We start from the raw sequence: 13023 nt of genomic DNA, 5'->3' as shown, positions 1-13023 counted from the left end.
CTTCTCTGCAACTTGTGTCCTCACTTTTATGTGAATTGCAGGAGCCGAGGCAACAGAGAAATAGGTCAGTGTGCTGGTATGCAGCAATTTATAAAGAGCTGACAGAGGAATGGGGCAAGGCGTAGGGCTGAATGTCATGTGTTGGTGCATACTGCCGCTCCACCATAAATCTGGTGTGTATGTTGCACTGTGCATGTTTAAATGTGTTAGAACTATTTGCACCTGAGATAATGCCACCTGACACAGTAACAAATTAGGAAGGAGAGTCAATTGTTCCAGTAAATACTGCAAAGCTAACATCCATTACAATGTTGCTTTTCTCCCTAAGATACTCCATCGTGTTCACTTCAGCTTTACTTACCTCTGCTCAGTTTTTGGCCATAAAAGGAGAATTTAGTGACACTGCAGGGACACATTTCTCACATACAGGTTTAAAAAAAGTCACAATTCAAAAGTAAACAAGAGTGTTGTGTTTTATACTCACATTTTCTCTGTCATAGCAGTGAGACAGATTTATTTAGAAAAGGCTAAAGACATTTAGGCTACATGAATCCATGAAAAGTTGTTTGTGTGGCCAGACGACGAGATTTAATTACATCAGAAGTACATACTTAAATTAGTAACTGTAGAAAGAAAAAAACAACTTGTTTCTGGTTGTGGTTTAGTGGTTGGCGGGAGAGAGAGAGAGAGCAATGGATTAGAAAGTGAAGCTTTCTACATTGTTGCCACACACAAAAAACATTTAATTACATTTTACATTGATTTTATAGAGTATATTCATTGATACGTTGTTGATAGCACTTTAGAATTACTTTCATTGGCCCCATCCCTAGTCAAAATGACTAATTTGTTACACTCGAGACCTTCCTGCTTGTAACAAACAGATACTGAGGTCACCAAAGATTTTAGTAGGACCCTGAGCCTATCTCTCATTAGCATTACTCTACCCGCTGAGGCCTAATTATTGAGCTAACCTTTGGAGCTAAATGCACTTTTAGCATGCAGTAATTACCAGGCCTGGGCAGGTCACTGAAAATAACTGTTGAAATGCTACTCTTCTGGCACCAATATAACGCTGCCTGATTATAATAAAAGTGTAATTGATGTTTTCTTACTCTTTTTCTTCTATTACACTTCAGCTTTGTGTTATGGCAGACTTCCTTGGTGCTGTACCTATTTTATGTTGATAGGAGTATGAATAAATAAAGTAAGTGGTTTATAGGTGTAAAAATATTGACTACAAATAATGCGACAGTGTGTTTACATACACGGCTAATTCGAGCTATGCTCAGAAATGTACTTTGGCGCCTAGTGAGAATTTGATGCTTGTCCCAGTTTACATGCAACAGAGAAAGTAATAAACGACTGGAGTCAGGCAGCAGAGCAGCATTTTGAGCAACAGGAAGATGGACACTGCTCATGCACGTTACCTCGTGGTCATGTTGATTTCGAGAGGCAGACAAGAACACCGCCTTTCTTGAATGTTTTTGTTGAAGGGTCATGCACCTGCGTGGAGGCCGTGATGCACACACATGCGTTGTCCTGTTCAACTCCGATTGAGGCGTACACAGGCTGGGCCATATTGATTTCCCATTAAATTATCTGTGTGCTTCATTTCGATACGTAGAGCGCCGATATCAGGTGGACTAATGTGTTTACGTGCACTTCAGTCGTCCAGTTACAGTTGGATTGAGGTAATAATTTATGTATTGGAGTGTTGTATTAATGTAATGAGTGTCTGACATAGTCTCTCATTCCCGTAGGGTTTATGTGGGTTTTGGTTTTTTTGGTGTGTGTTTTAATGCAGTTCAAATTCCACAAAAACTTGAAGGCAGCATACACTTTTGAGAGCAGTCTGAGGAAATGTCATTCACCCACTTTCTAGCATTGTTATTTGTTTCCCTTGTTTTGTTCTTAATGAGGTCATAACAGACTTGTGCTGTTATATTTTGTGGTTGATTTTGCATTTCACGTCTCCTCTCAAGGGTGGAGCAATAAGTCAATCGGTGGTTTAGTAAACATCTGGAGGGAAGCCGGCGTCACATCTGGTTAAGACTAAGAAGAGCTGCAGTGGGATGAGTGGCCATCAAACGCTGATGGATCATTCAGTGCCTCAGATAACCCCTCCGCCACGGAGACAACTTCTTCCTCCAACATTTGAATGACCTCGTCCCAAACTGAATGACCTCAAAAGGGTCTAAAGAAAGATTTGCTTTTTGGGCTACATTGGTACATTTCTAAAGCAAATGGAAAATTCATTGACTTGTGTAAAATAATGTTGCACAAATATTTGTTCTTGCAGCAATATAAAAAAATGTGGGAACATCACCAGCGAGGACTAAAAACCTGGGTGATATTTCTGTTATGAGGAGTGGGAGGACGGTCTGAAGAAGCATCCTCTAATAACATATACTAACATTCAGCTACAGATGGTGAAGCAGTAAACATCTGAAACGTTCTGGGACCTGTCTATTTCCACAACAAGATGTCAATTCCTCTAAAGCAGCAGCTCCTGCTGTTGATGAGGTTAAATGTACTTGTTTAAAACATGTCGGCTGTTCTCAGCAATACATTGATCAATGCTTGAAAACAATGTACACTACTAGCTTTTTTTCTTAGATTTCACTCCCTAAGTTGTCACGGTTTGTAGAAGCACGGCTGTTAGCCAGATGGCAAGGCAATCAAAAATTTTCACTCCAGTAGTTATTGCTTAAAGCCATGAAAGGGTCACTTTTTAAATCCTATCTAACCAAATTTGGATTCCAATCAAATGCAAAGTGTGAGTGAGTGTGTCCAACCGTCAGTTGGTTTCTCTTAGTGATCAGACTGTTTCATATCAGCCCAACAGTGGTTTTCTATGCACGGCAAACAGTTTGCCTGTGTTGGTCAATGTTGGCAGATAACCTCCTGTCAGTAGGATTTTTATTGGCTTTAATCTGAATTTGTACAACTCTAGAACTAATCAATTTAAAACAACTCCACTATACCAGATATGTGTAACTAGTAGGTTAGTGCTTCACGTGTCTTACGTACATAATTAAAGCATTATTAAGGGTCTTTGCTGTCATCATCCAGACAGTTTCATTTCACCAAAGTAGTAGCAAGACAGGGACCTTATTAATCCAGATGCAGCAAAGACATTCATGTGTTATCATCTCGGTCTGGTCCTGTGGGGTCGGAAGGGGAAGGCCCATTTACACAGTTGCGCCAGCTCTCAAATATGGCCCGTTTTTATCTCCTAGTAGGACAAGGGGTGGGTGGGAGTTCTGGTTGAGAGGCCTCTATTTCTGTTCTTTGTTTATGTAAGGAGTGGCAGTGGGGCATTAGGAGAGCAGAGGAGTCTGGGAATGTGCGGCTAGCTTGGGAAAAGCTTTGCTCATCCGTGGTATGGTTTGTATTTTGTGGATTTACACTAGATGAGAGTAAACTGTGATACTGATAAGAACCATTGAACAAGTGGTTTCAATTCATAGGATGAATAGAATGCTGTCAAAATGCTCAATAGTATTGCAGTTTTGTTGCAAAGTGCTGAAATTTGAAACTAATATAAAGCTTTATACCCAAACTGTTGCCGTACATGCCTTTGATTAAGGAGATCCTGCAAGGATTCAGGGTGAATTACATAAAAATAAAGGTTATTGGCAACAGATTTAATAGAAGTTTATGCTGATATATGGCAGTGCACCAAGTGCACACCACAGTCACACTATAGATAGTTTGTATGAAATCCTATCATAATCCTTGGTCACTAAAAATATGATCTTGTTAAACACAAAAGGAATAAATCCCTCAGTGCGAATTGTTAAAACAACAAATTTATATACAATAGATGTGATTTTTTTAATATAATGGTGATATTGATTTTAAGTGCTTTTTTTGGTAGGTGATCTTTATTTAAGTATTTTCTTGTGTGCTGTGCTTTAACCTGGCCTTCATTTCAAATTTGGAATAATGCTGCTGTAAAATACTCACTTTAGATTTGTTTGTGTCTTCACAGGGACGTCATGTCAAAACTGGACAGCTGGCTGCCATCAAGGTCATGGACGTCACGGAGGTGAGGTTACACGTCTCGTTGTTTCAGCTGGACATCAAATGTGACACATATTGTAAAGATGGTCAAATGATTCCCCACTGCTGCTAGACAAGACAACAACAGGGAAATAACTGTCCTTAGTCATTTAAATTTTATTCAACTTACTTCCTCAAGTGTGCACAGTTCATCTAAACAGCCTCACATTTTTGTGGTTTAAGAATCCCAACCTTATATTGTGAGGTACTTTCATGGACTTTTCTGTTCTGTCATGACAACATTTTATTCCTAAAAATAAATTAATAACAGCATTTGCACTGACATTAAATTTTAAAAAGCACCTTAGGTTACAAGTGCATTTTGGAATTTTCAAGCTATGTAAAACATCTATAATACATTTTAGTCAGTCGGTCAGTTAGTATGCTAGGACGGATGGACAGACGGACGTGTCCATCCGTCCTAGCATACTAGCGCGAGCATTATATTAATAACATACATATTTATTCTTCAGCTGCCTGCTTAATTCGAAGAGGGTCAAACATTTTCTTTGTATTTGATGTCCAAATGCTCTTGACCTTGCATAGAATATGTCATTGTCTGTATTGAGACCTCATACCTAATAACAATCATCAGTCGAAACAACGGGATAATTATTGAGCGAAGTACGTCATCTAGCAAAGATCAGGCCGGGCTCAGCCGTGGGAGTTGCTGGATGCAGATGAGAAGAGGCTCACACAAGCTGTGGCAGTAAAGGCCAGCAGTGCCACGCATTCACACAGCCATAATCACGATAGAGGAATATGGGTGTAGCTGCACTCCCCAATAACAGGCCTCAATGGGTGATTCTGGAGACTAACTGCCTGAATTATCTGCCAAGAGGGCAGTTTGATATTTGCATCAATATGTTAAACATTTCTGGATGCATTGTCAGGCAAAAGACCCTGCGCTAAAATTAGGAGCAATGATAATCGTTCTGTCCTGACGTTCCCGCTGCCACTCCTGAAATGCACATCTCTCACAGTGATTCAGACTGATGGAACAGACTATTGCCCAATGATAAAACACTGTCGTAGGTGCGCCTGTCCCTGCAAGTCTTTGCTCACAATGGGGTCACACACGGAGCAGGTGATAAACCAGTTTAACCATATGTTAGATAAATAAGTTCAGTTGTTTCTTATTGTTAACACCAAAGAGCAATATATGATTAAAAGGGTGAAGTTTTGGCCTGTACACACACATTGCTCTCCTTTAAGCACTGGTAGTAATATTAAACTGGGTTTCTCAAATGCAACTCTTGCTTTTATGGAAATAATACAAACTCAGGCTTTACTACTGCATGTACAGTTTTTATTTCCCCTCAAGTCAACAAATCATTTAGGTGGTGAAATTCTTTAAAACCATTTAATTGATCTATTGAGCCTTGGGCTTTTTTAATATTCCATATTCCAAATATTACTGATTGATCAAATCAAGAAAATAATATTTGTCCTCATTTTATACTTCTAGTAGCAAATGATTCATTCACATTTTGCAATTAATTGATTGATTCAACATCAGTGGAGATTTAGACTGCGTAATTTGAAAAAAATAAAACGGGAAATAATGATAGATTGCAATAGTAATAAATTATTATGTATTAGTTTTTCTACACATGCATTTCTCTCAATCTCTCGCTCTTTCTATGTGTCTCTGTCTCTCTAGAGGCAGTATACAGTCATCCCGTCTGACCCACATTTCCAAATCTAAACATACTCTGCTTCTCCACTCTGCTGTTGTATAGGCCTGAACCTCCGAATGGACGGTTTTCTGATACAGCTCTATTTTTGTGCATATTGTAGATAAAATAAATGCACTTGGTGTTGCTGTGGCTGTCCAATAACAGTTTATCTTTGAATTTTGCACAACAGAATTTGTTTTCTTTTCTATCTTCACACCTCTTTTCGTGTCTGTCGAACATATATCAGCATGTGAATGTTTCTCCGCTCCGCTCCCCTCATCTCACCATCGCCGTGTGATAATCCAACAGCTGCACAGCAAAAGGAGGGGGTGAGAAGGACGGGGTTCTGCCCACAACAGAAAGGCTTACGTCAACTCAAAGAAATAATGCAGCAGTATGGCTGCCTGCAAAGATGGCTAACAGCCATTTAGTCATTTGTGGTGACGCCTACAATGTTCGAGGACATGGATTAAAAAAAACACCTCTTTCTTTCAGGCTGTGCATCCTGGCCATGACTTTACTCATATTTATACATATTGTAGAAACACACACAAACACACACACCTCTATTTTCTCTCTCCGTGTTGTAATTTTTATGCAAAAGGTCATGTAACCATAAAGCAAACCACTCCGGACTCGTCCCTGCATGTGTGCAATTAGCGTGTCACTGTTTGTCATCATCAAGCTGCTGTTAGAGGCAAGCAGGGAGCTACGATGGTGGAAATAAACATGGGCACAAGGCCCACTGATTTCCCTGTAGCCTTCTTTATCTGTCTCTGTGGTCTTTACATGACTGTGATGTGTTTGATTTTTTTTTGATCAATCTATTTCTCAGTTAACAATCTATGTGTCGATGTAATTTAATGTGAGATGTTTTTCCTATTTAGTCAGTATTACGTATCTTCAGAAGATTAGCCAAATTCCCGTTTGATTGTCAGTGTTTAAAAATATATTGCTTGATTTGATTTTAGAAGGGCTCCCTTTTCTGAACAGCGTAATCGTTGGTTAAGAGACAAATAATGAATAAAGCTTGGCTACACTGAAATGAAACCACACCAGGCCGTGTTCACATAGCCTCATTCTTAAAATCAATATATTGATCCAGATCTGAAATGACATAAAGATTCATTCTTACTTTCAAATGGAAAAACAAATGTTGTTACCTTTGTGACAAATGTGTGCTTTTTTTGTGCAGGATGAAGAGGAGGAAATCAAACTGGAGATCAATATGCTGAAGAAGTACTCTCACCACAGAAATATCGCTACTTATTATGGTGCTTTCATTAAGAAAAGCCCCCCGGGGCATGATGACCAACTGTGGGTAAGATTACAGAAAAACTGAATGAAGATTAATATTTTTTAACTCTTCACCTCTTCATGTTCTAAAAATAAGACGATTCTTTGTGCTTACTTTTTTAGCTGGTAATGGAGTTTTGTGGAGCTGGTTCAATCACCGACCTGGTCAAGAACACCAAGGGGAACCAGCTGAAGGAAGACTGGATCGCCTACATTTCCAGAGAGATCCTGCGGGTACATTGACTGTCCTGTGCTGGGTTCTATACTCTACTTCCATTTATGTTGGTCATGGCTGCATTTGCGCAAATAATTTAAAAAAATGTTGAATTTAAATCCCGATTGGGTTTTGTCGCTCTTCCTTGATTGGTGCAGCTACTCTCCTACAGCCATAACTGGAAGAAAGTCAGCTTGTCTTTACTTCTGTCTGCGCTTGTGTTCACAGGGCCTGGCTCACCTACATGCCCATCATGTTATTCACCGAGACATTAAGGGTCAGAATGTTCTGTTGACTGAGAACGCTGAAGTCAAACTCGGTGAGCATTCAAAGCTTTGTGAAATGAATTCAAGGTTAAGAGTTTTTCACATGTTATGAGACTCTCCCCAGTACGACAAAATTGCTTCTGGGAATATAAAAAAAGGCAAACATTTAATTACATTTTGAAGCCTCAAGCAATGTTGTATTAAAATATTATTTATTAATTGAGTTTTGGTGTATTGGTTGTCATTTTGCTCAGAGTTAAAGAACATTGATGTACAACATAAAGATAACTAAATGTGATGACTCTAATCACTCTAGTTGACTTTGGTGTGAGTGCTCAGCTGGATCGGACTGTGGGGAGGAGAAACACCTTCATTGGTACCCCTTATTGGATGGCTCCAGAGGTCATTGCTTGTGATGAGAACCCAGATGCTACATATGATTACAGGGTAAAGGCCAAAAATGAAGAGTGGCAATTTATTTGGTCTCATTAAGTAAAACAGGTGAATTTCTGCTTGCATATGGTTTTTATTAATGAATGTTACTGTTTCTCTCAGAGTGATCTGTGGTCCTGCGGCATCACAGCTATTGAGATGGCCGAAGGAGCACCGCGTAAGTATTGGGTGTTATTATTTACATGCCTTTAAGGGCTAAATATTTTTTGTTGCGGTTTTGAAATGTGTGTTTTCTTCCAGCACTTTGTGACATGCATCCGATGCGTGCCCTCTTCCTCATCCCAAGAAATCCACCTCCCAGGCTCAAGTCTAAAAAATGGTGAGTGCTCTTAAAAACAAATAGTGCATTAACATTTATGATCATTTATATCTTCTAAAATAATTATTTCAATTAAAAAACCACACATCAGATGTCATAACTGTTTCATAACATTGGCAACTGGTTAGTATCTCATAGCAGGAAGGTTTCTAAGTTTACTTCTTTCCTTTCCATGTGTAGTTTGCAAGTTGTTCAGTGTTTTGAAACTGCTTGTCCACATTTTTGTCCAAATTACCAAATTCCAGATGCTAAGTGGCACTGAATGATTTTGAGATGCAGCATTTCTGAAACATGGTTTTGGAATGAGCTTTCGCTTATTTGTAATCCTTAAATGTTTCATCCAGGTTGAAATACTTCCAGGAAGACCCAAAAATGTTGACTTTAATTATCTGCTCTTCCTTTACCACCTGCATAGGTCCAAAAAGTTTTTCAGTTTTATTGAGGGCTGTCTGGTGAAGAATTACACACAACGTCCTCCAACAGAGCAGCTCCTGAAGCACCCATTTATCCGAGATCAGCCCAACGAGAGGCAAGTGCGCATTCAGCTCAAAGACCACATCGACCGCACCAAGAAGAAGAGGGGAGAGAAGGGTACGTACATTTTGTTGTCTTATCGTAAAGTTGTAAAAATCAATTGCCCTCTGTTAGATTAGATATTAAGGAAGCTGTTGGGGCCTGAGAGTTCATTTACCATGTGGACATTTTTATTTATTTTATTTATACACTATTCAGGTACTCAGAATTACTTTTCCATGTAGGGCAGCTGTCATTGACTCTGTTACTGATACAAAAGGTTCAGATTTAAGCATATTATTATTTGTGCAGATGAAACGGAGTATGAATACAGTGGCAGTGAAGAAGAGGAAGAAGATCCCCCAGAGCAGGAGGGAGAGCCCAGGTATTGTGTAGCCTACTGGCCCTACTTCAAAAGTGCCAGATAATTGGATGTCATGTTTTTTTTTTCTTAACACAACCACTTTTGCCTGCACCTTTCCACCATTCAGCTCCATCGTCAACGTGCCCGGTGAGTCGACGCTACGTCGCGACTTCATCCGTCTGCAGCAGGAAAACAAGGAGCGGTCGGAGGCGCTCCGACGCCAGCAGCTTCTCCAAGAGCAGCAGCTCCGGGAGCAGGAGGAGTACAAGCGTCAGCTGCTTGCAGAAAGGCAGAAGCGAATAGAGCAACAGAAGGAGCAGAGGAGGCGGCTGGAGGAGGTAGTGTACATATTTATCTCCATCTCAGAACTACGAAGGGCTAAAACTGATCCAATTGCTTAATATTATAATGTTACAAAATATTTTTGTTCTCTGACATTTTTCCTCTCCTCTGCAGCAACAAAGACGCGAACGGGAGATGAGAAGGCAGCAAGAGCGCGAACAGCGTCGCCGTGAACAGGAAGAGAAGCGACGCATCGAAGAGATGGATCGACGACGTAAAGAGGAAGAAGAACGCCGGCGTGCTGAAGATGAGAAAAGAAGGAATGATCGAGAACAGGTCAGCATTAAACTTTAGTAAGAATTACTCTGAAGGCCTTTAACATTTTAAATGAGGTCATGTTAAAGTTAAAAACAGTGAAAACTTGATGTGGAAATAAAATCTTTTGTGTTGTTTTGTTAAATTTTGCTTTGCTCAAATTGAAAGGAGTACATCAGACGCCAGCTAGAGGAGGAGCAGAGGCACCTGGAGATGTTACAAGAGCAGCTGCTCCGGGAACAGGCCATGCTGCTGGTCAGTCACTCGCTTTAAAACTACACACATTATATATCTCCGATAGACATTAGTGATTCTGGAGAGTAGACCCGGCTTGTTTTGAATCCACGGGAAGAATTTGCATTTTTAATGTCAAATTTCTATTAAATAATAAATAATAAAGTAAAGTTGACCCTAAAATAGTTCAATTAAACAGTTTGATGAACAAAAATGACATTAAACAAACTCTTAAATTGTACTTTTAGTAAACGTGTAAACTACAAATCATATCAGTTGAAATTTAAAACTGTTTCTCTTTTGCAGCATATTTTCTGTTTTTGCCACTACGACTATCATTTTGGCAAAGTTCATTTGGATTTAAAATTACATTTATATTACATATATTACATTTAGGTTGTAATGTGTCTTTAATAAGTATTTAAACAGCTTTACAGAAAACAGCAATACTTGTGTTTAACAAAATTCTATAAAAAGAGATTGACTGAAGTATAATAGACAAATGTAGTCACAAATACTGAGTCTACGTGTATTACATGGAAACGGTTTTAAAGTAGCTGCTAAATTTGTGAGGCCAAATCCTTTTTTCATCATCTCGAATCGATCCCGCACTCTGCAATAGGAGTTCAAGTGGCGGGAGCTGGAGGAGCAGCGCAAGGCTGAGCGACTGCACAAGCGCCTGCAGCAGGAGCAGGCCTACCTGCTGTCGCTCCAGCACAAATCCAAACAGCAAACTGGAGACAAAGTCCCCGACTATAGCAAACATCCTCAGACATCCACCCTCCCCCCTGACAGAATCCTGTGCACAACCCCTCAAGCTCAGGTCCTTGACAGTGTTTCTTATGAGTCCTCCAGTGCACCTCACACAGTCCCACCAAACACCAAATCCCAGACGGTAGCGCTAGAAAGGACTGACAGTGAGGAGACATGCCCGAGCCCCACCCGCGCTCAGACTGAACCCCCCATTGACACTGACCCTCCTCAGACTGAAAGTGTGGAGTCCGATAGGCCTGCAGAGGCTGTCGATCATCCTCCCCTGCCTGTCAGAGAGGTGAACCTCCTCCTCAGTTCTGCCTGCTCTTTCCAGCTTATGCTTGCTTGTCTTTGCACAGCCTCAGTCACTGTGAGGATCGTGCTCAAGCACATAGTTCTCTTCTCCATTCGGCGTTTTCTCTGCTCTCTTCTTCAGCTGTAACACATTTGTTAAACAGTAAACTTGTCTGCCAGACATTTTGAATGCCACTGGAGGGGGTGTCTGAGGGTATGAAAGGCTCCCAGGCTCGCTGCAACCAGCCTTGTCACGTCCTTTGTAAAAACCTAGCTGTTTTTCTCTCTTTTTTGGCACTTGTTCTTACTGGCTATGTTACTTGTATCCTTGAAAACTAAAACTACTCGCTGTTGTTGAGATCTTTTAGTCCTAAGTGTTGTCTAAATTAGGGTGAGCAAGAGGGAAAAAATGATCTGTTTTTATGTAATAATACCTTCTTGAGTAAATGGTTAGGCTAACAATAGTTAGTAAACATTAGGCTAACTTCATTTCACACATGGTTATGGAGTGGATGATAACTCACAAACATTGACTTATCAGCGCTGAGTGCATAAAGCATTGGAGTGTGACACAATTAGTATGTTCACCTTACACTTGGGAAAACAACTTATTCTCTCAATCCGACTATAACAACTTAAGTGCCTTAGTCTGATTAATATTGGAGTTCTCCTTATCTGACTAAGACATTCGGCTAATGCGAATAGAAATTGATTTTCTTGGGCACATTGTACGCTTCAATCGCAGTTAAACGAGACGACGCATGCTCCGCAAACGTCACACTGGCGTTTGACTCCAGAAAAAATATCCAAGAAAGCCGTTCACAGGAGGAGAAAATAAGGAGAGCTAGTGTGCATCTGATCTTCTTATCAGTGTATGTAAACTGGGACCAGGATCAAATTGTCATGTGATGCCAAATTTTGAGCATATCTCGACAAACCTGCGCATGTAAACGTACTGAATCATGCCAGTGCACAACTAACATCTTTGCTCCGTATATAAGATTTGTTGTAATTTCAAGATGTACACAAAAAAGAGATTTTCTTTGTGTAGAGTTGCAATGAATTCTAGATTTTTAGACTGATACAGCATACTTTAGGCTAGACAAAATAAAAAAGATTCCTTTTTAAACTAACAGTCCTCACAAACAAGGTAAATATTCATCAAATCATTTAAAATGGAACGCCTATTACTAGATTTAACTGTTTAACCGTTACATAACAGTTCTGCACATAATACAATACACCTAATAAACAAAATGCCACCTTTGTAATAGCGTTTAGTACCTCATATGAGATGCTAATGACGATGAGAAATCACTTTGAATAATTTTTGGATTATTAGCTAGCAGAGGTTTTTGTTGGATTTACCAACAACTTCAGATATTGCATATGCAGATGACGGCTGTTTTCAGTGCACCAATTAATGTATGATGCCTCCACATTTTAAGAAGTAGTTAATTTCTTAAAAAATTGGTTGCATATCTTGTTTTGTTGGAAATGACAGGGGCCTGATATAAAAGGGCCATTTTCCTCACTTCACCTCTAAAATCAAAATTGAAAAAAAAACCTAAAAATTTAGATGGAGAAATAGTTTATTTTCTCTCAAAAAAAATTTCTCTCAAAAAATAATAGAAAATTGTGCTTATTTATGAGCATTTTTGTTGGAGTAAATTGTAAAATCCCATAATTTTCAAATGTTTGTAATTTTTTTGGTTCTATAAGAAAAAGCAAAAAACACATTCTCTTCTGGACAACAGAGGGGATTTGGAATTTCTCTTGGGATTTGGAATTTGTCTCTTGAATGGTCGACGTGACTTTTCTTCAGTATGACGGTTCTGACAGTCTGTGGATGGAGCCATTGCATGTGTTACACAACTGACCCCCACACTAACCTCTAGGTTGGGAAGCCATTTCCCCATTCCCTAATAGGGCTGTCCTATATCGTTAATGCTGTCTCTGCATTTTTTTGGAAT

At 39.6% G+C, this 13023-nt stretch overlaps 1 protein-coding gene across 15 annotated transcripts in view; it reads left to right on the top strand.

Moving 5' to 3' along the window:
* The window catches only part of LOC101063202 (mitogen-activated protein kinase kinase kinase kinase 4-like), a 31566-nt gene that overhangs the window by 6350 nt on the left and 12193 nt on the right, over positions 1–13023 (top strand). For 14 of the 15 annotated variants that reach the window (XM_029839737.1, XM_029839741.1, XM_029839738.1 and 11 more), the window contains exons 3-15: positions 3998–4054; positions 6943–7068; positions 7167–7277; positions 7486–7576; positions 7840–7970; positions 8079–8133; positions 8217–8295; positions 8711–8886; positions 9121–9193; positions 9300–9510; positions 9629–9790; positions 9938–10024; positions 10626–11054. In XM_029839737.1, coding sequence (XP_029695597.1) covers positions 3998–4054; positions 6943–7068; positions 7167–7277; positions 7486–7576; positions 7840–7970; positions 8079–8133; positions 8217–8295; positions 8711–8886; positions 9121–9193; positions 9300–9510; positions 9629–9790; positions 9938–10024; positions 10626–11054 — 1788 coding nt within the window. The remainder of the gene's footprint in view (positions 1–3997; positions 4055–6942; positions 7069–7166; positions 7278–7485; positions 7577–7839; positions 7971–8078; positions 8134–8216; positions 8296–8710; positions 8887–9120; positions 9194–9299; positions 9511–9628; positions 9791–9937; positions 10025–10625; positions 11055–13023) is intronic. The other variant, XM_029839744.1, reaches the window with a different exon arrangement.

The sequence above is a fragment of the Takifugu rubripes genome, chromosome 8 (assembly GCF_901000725.2).
Source record: "Takifugu rubripes chromosome 8, fTakRub1.2, whole genome shotgun sequence".
Classification (NCBI taxonomy): Eukaryota; Metazoa; Chordata; class Actinopteri; order Tetraodontiformes; family Tetraodontidae; genus Takifugu; species Takifugu rubripes.
The sequence above is the reverse complement of the archived record's forward strand: the minus strand, read 5'-3'. Positions and strand labels throughout refer to the sequence as shown.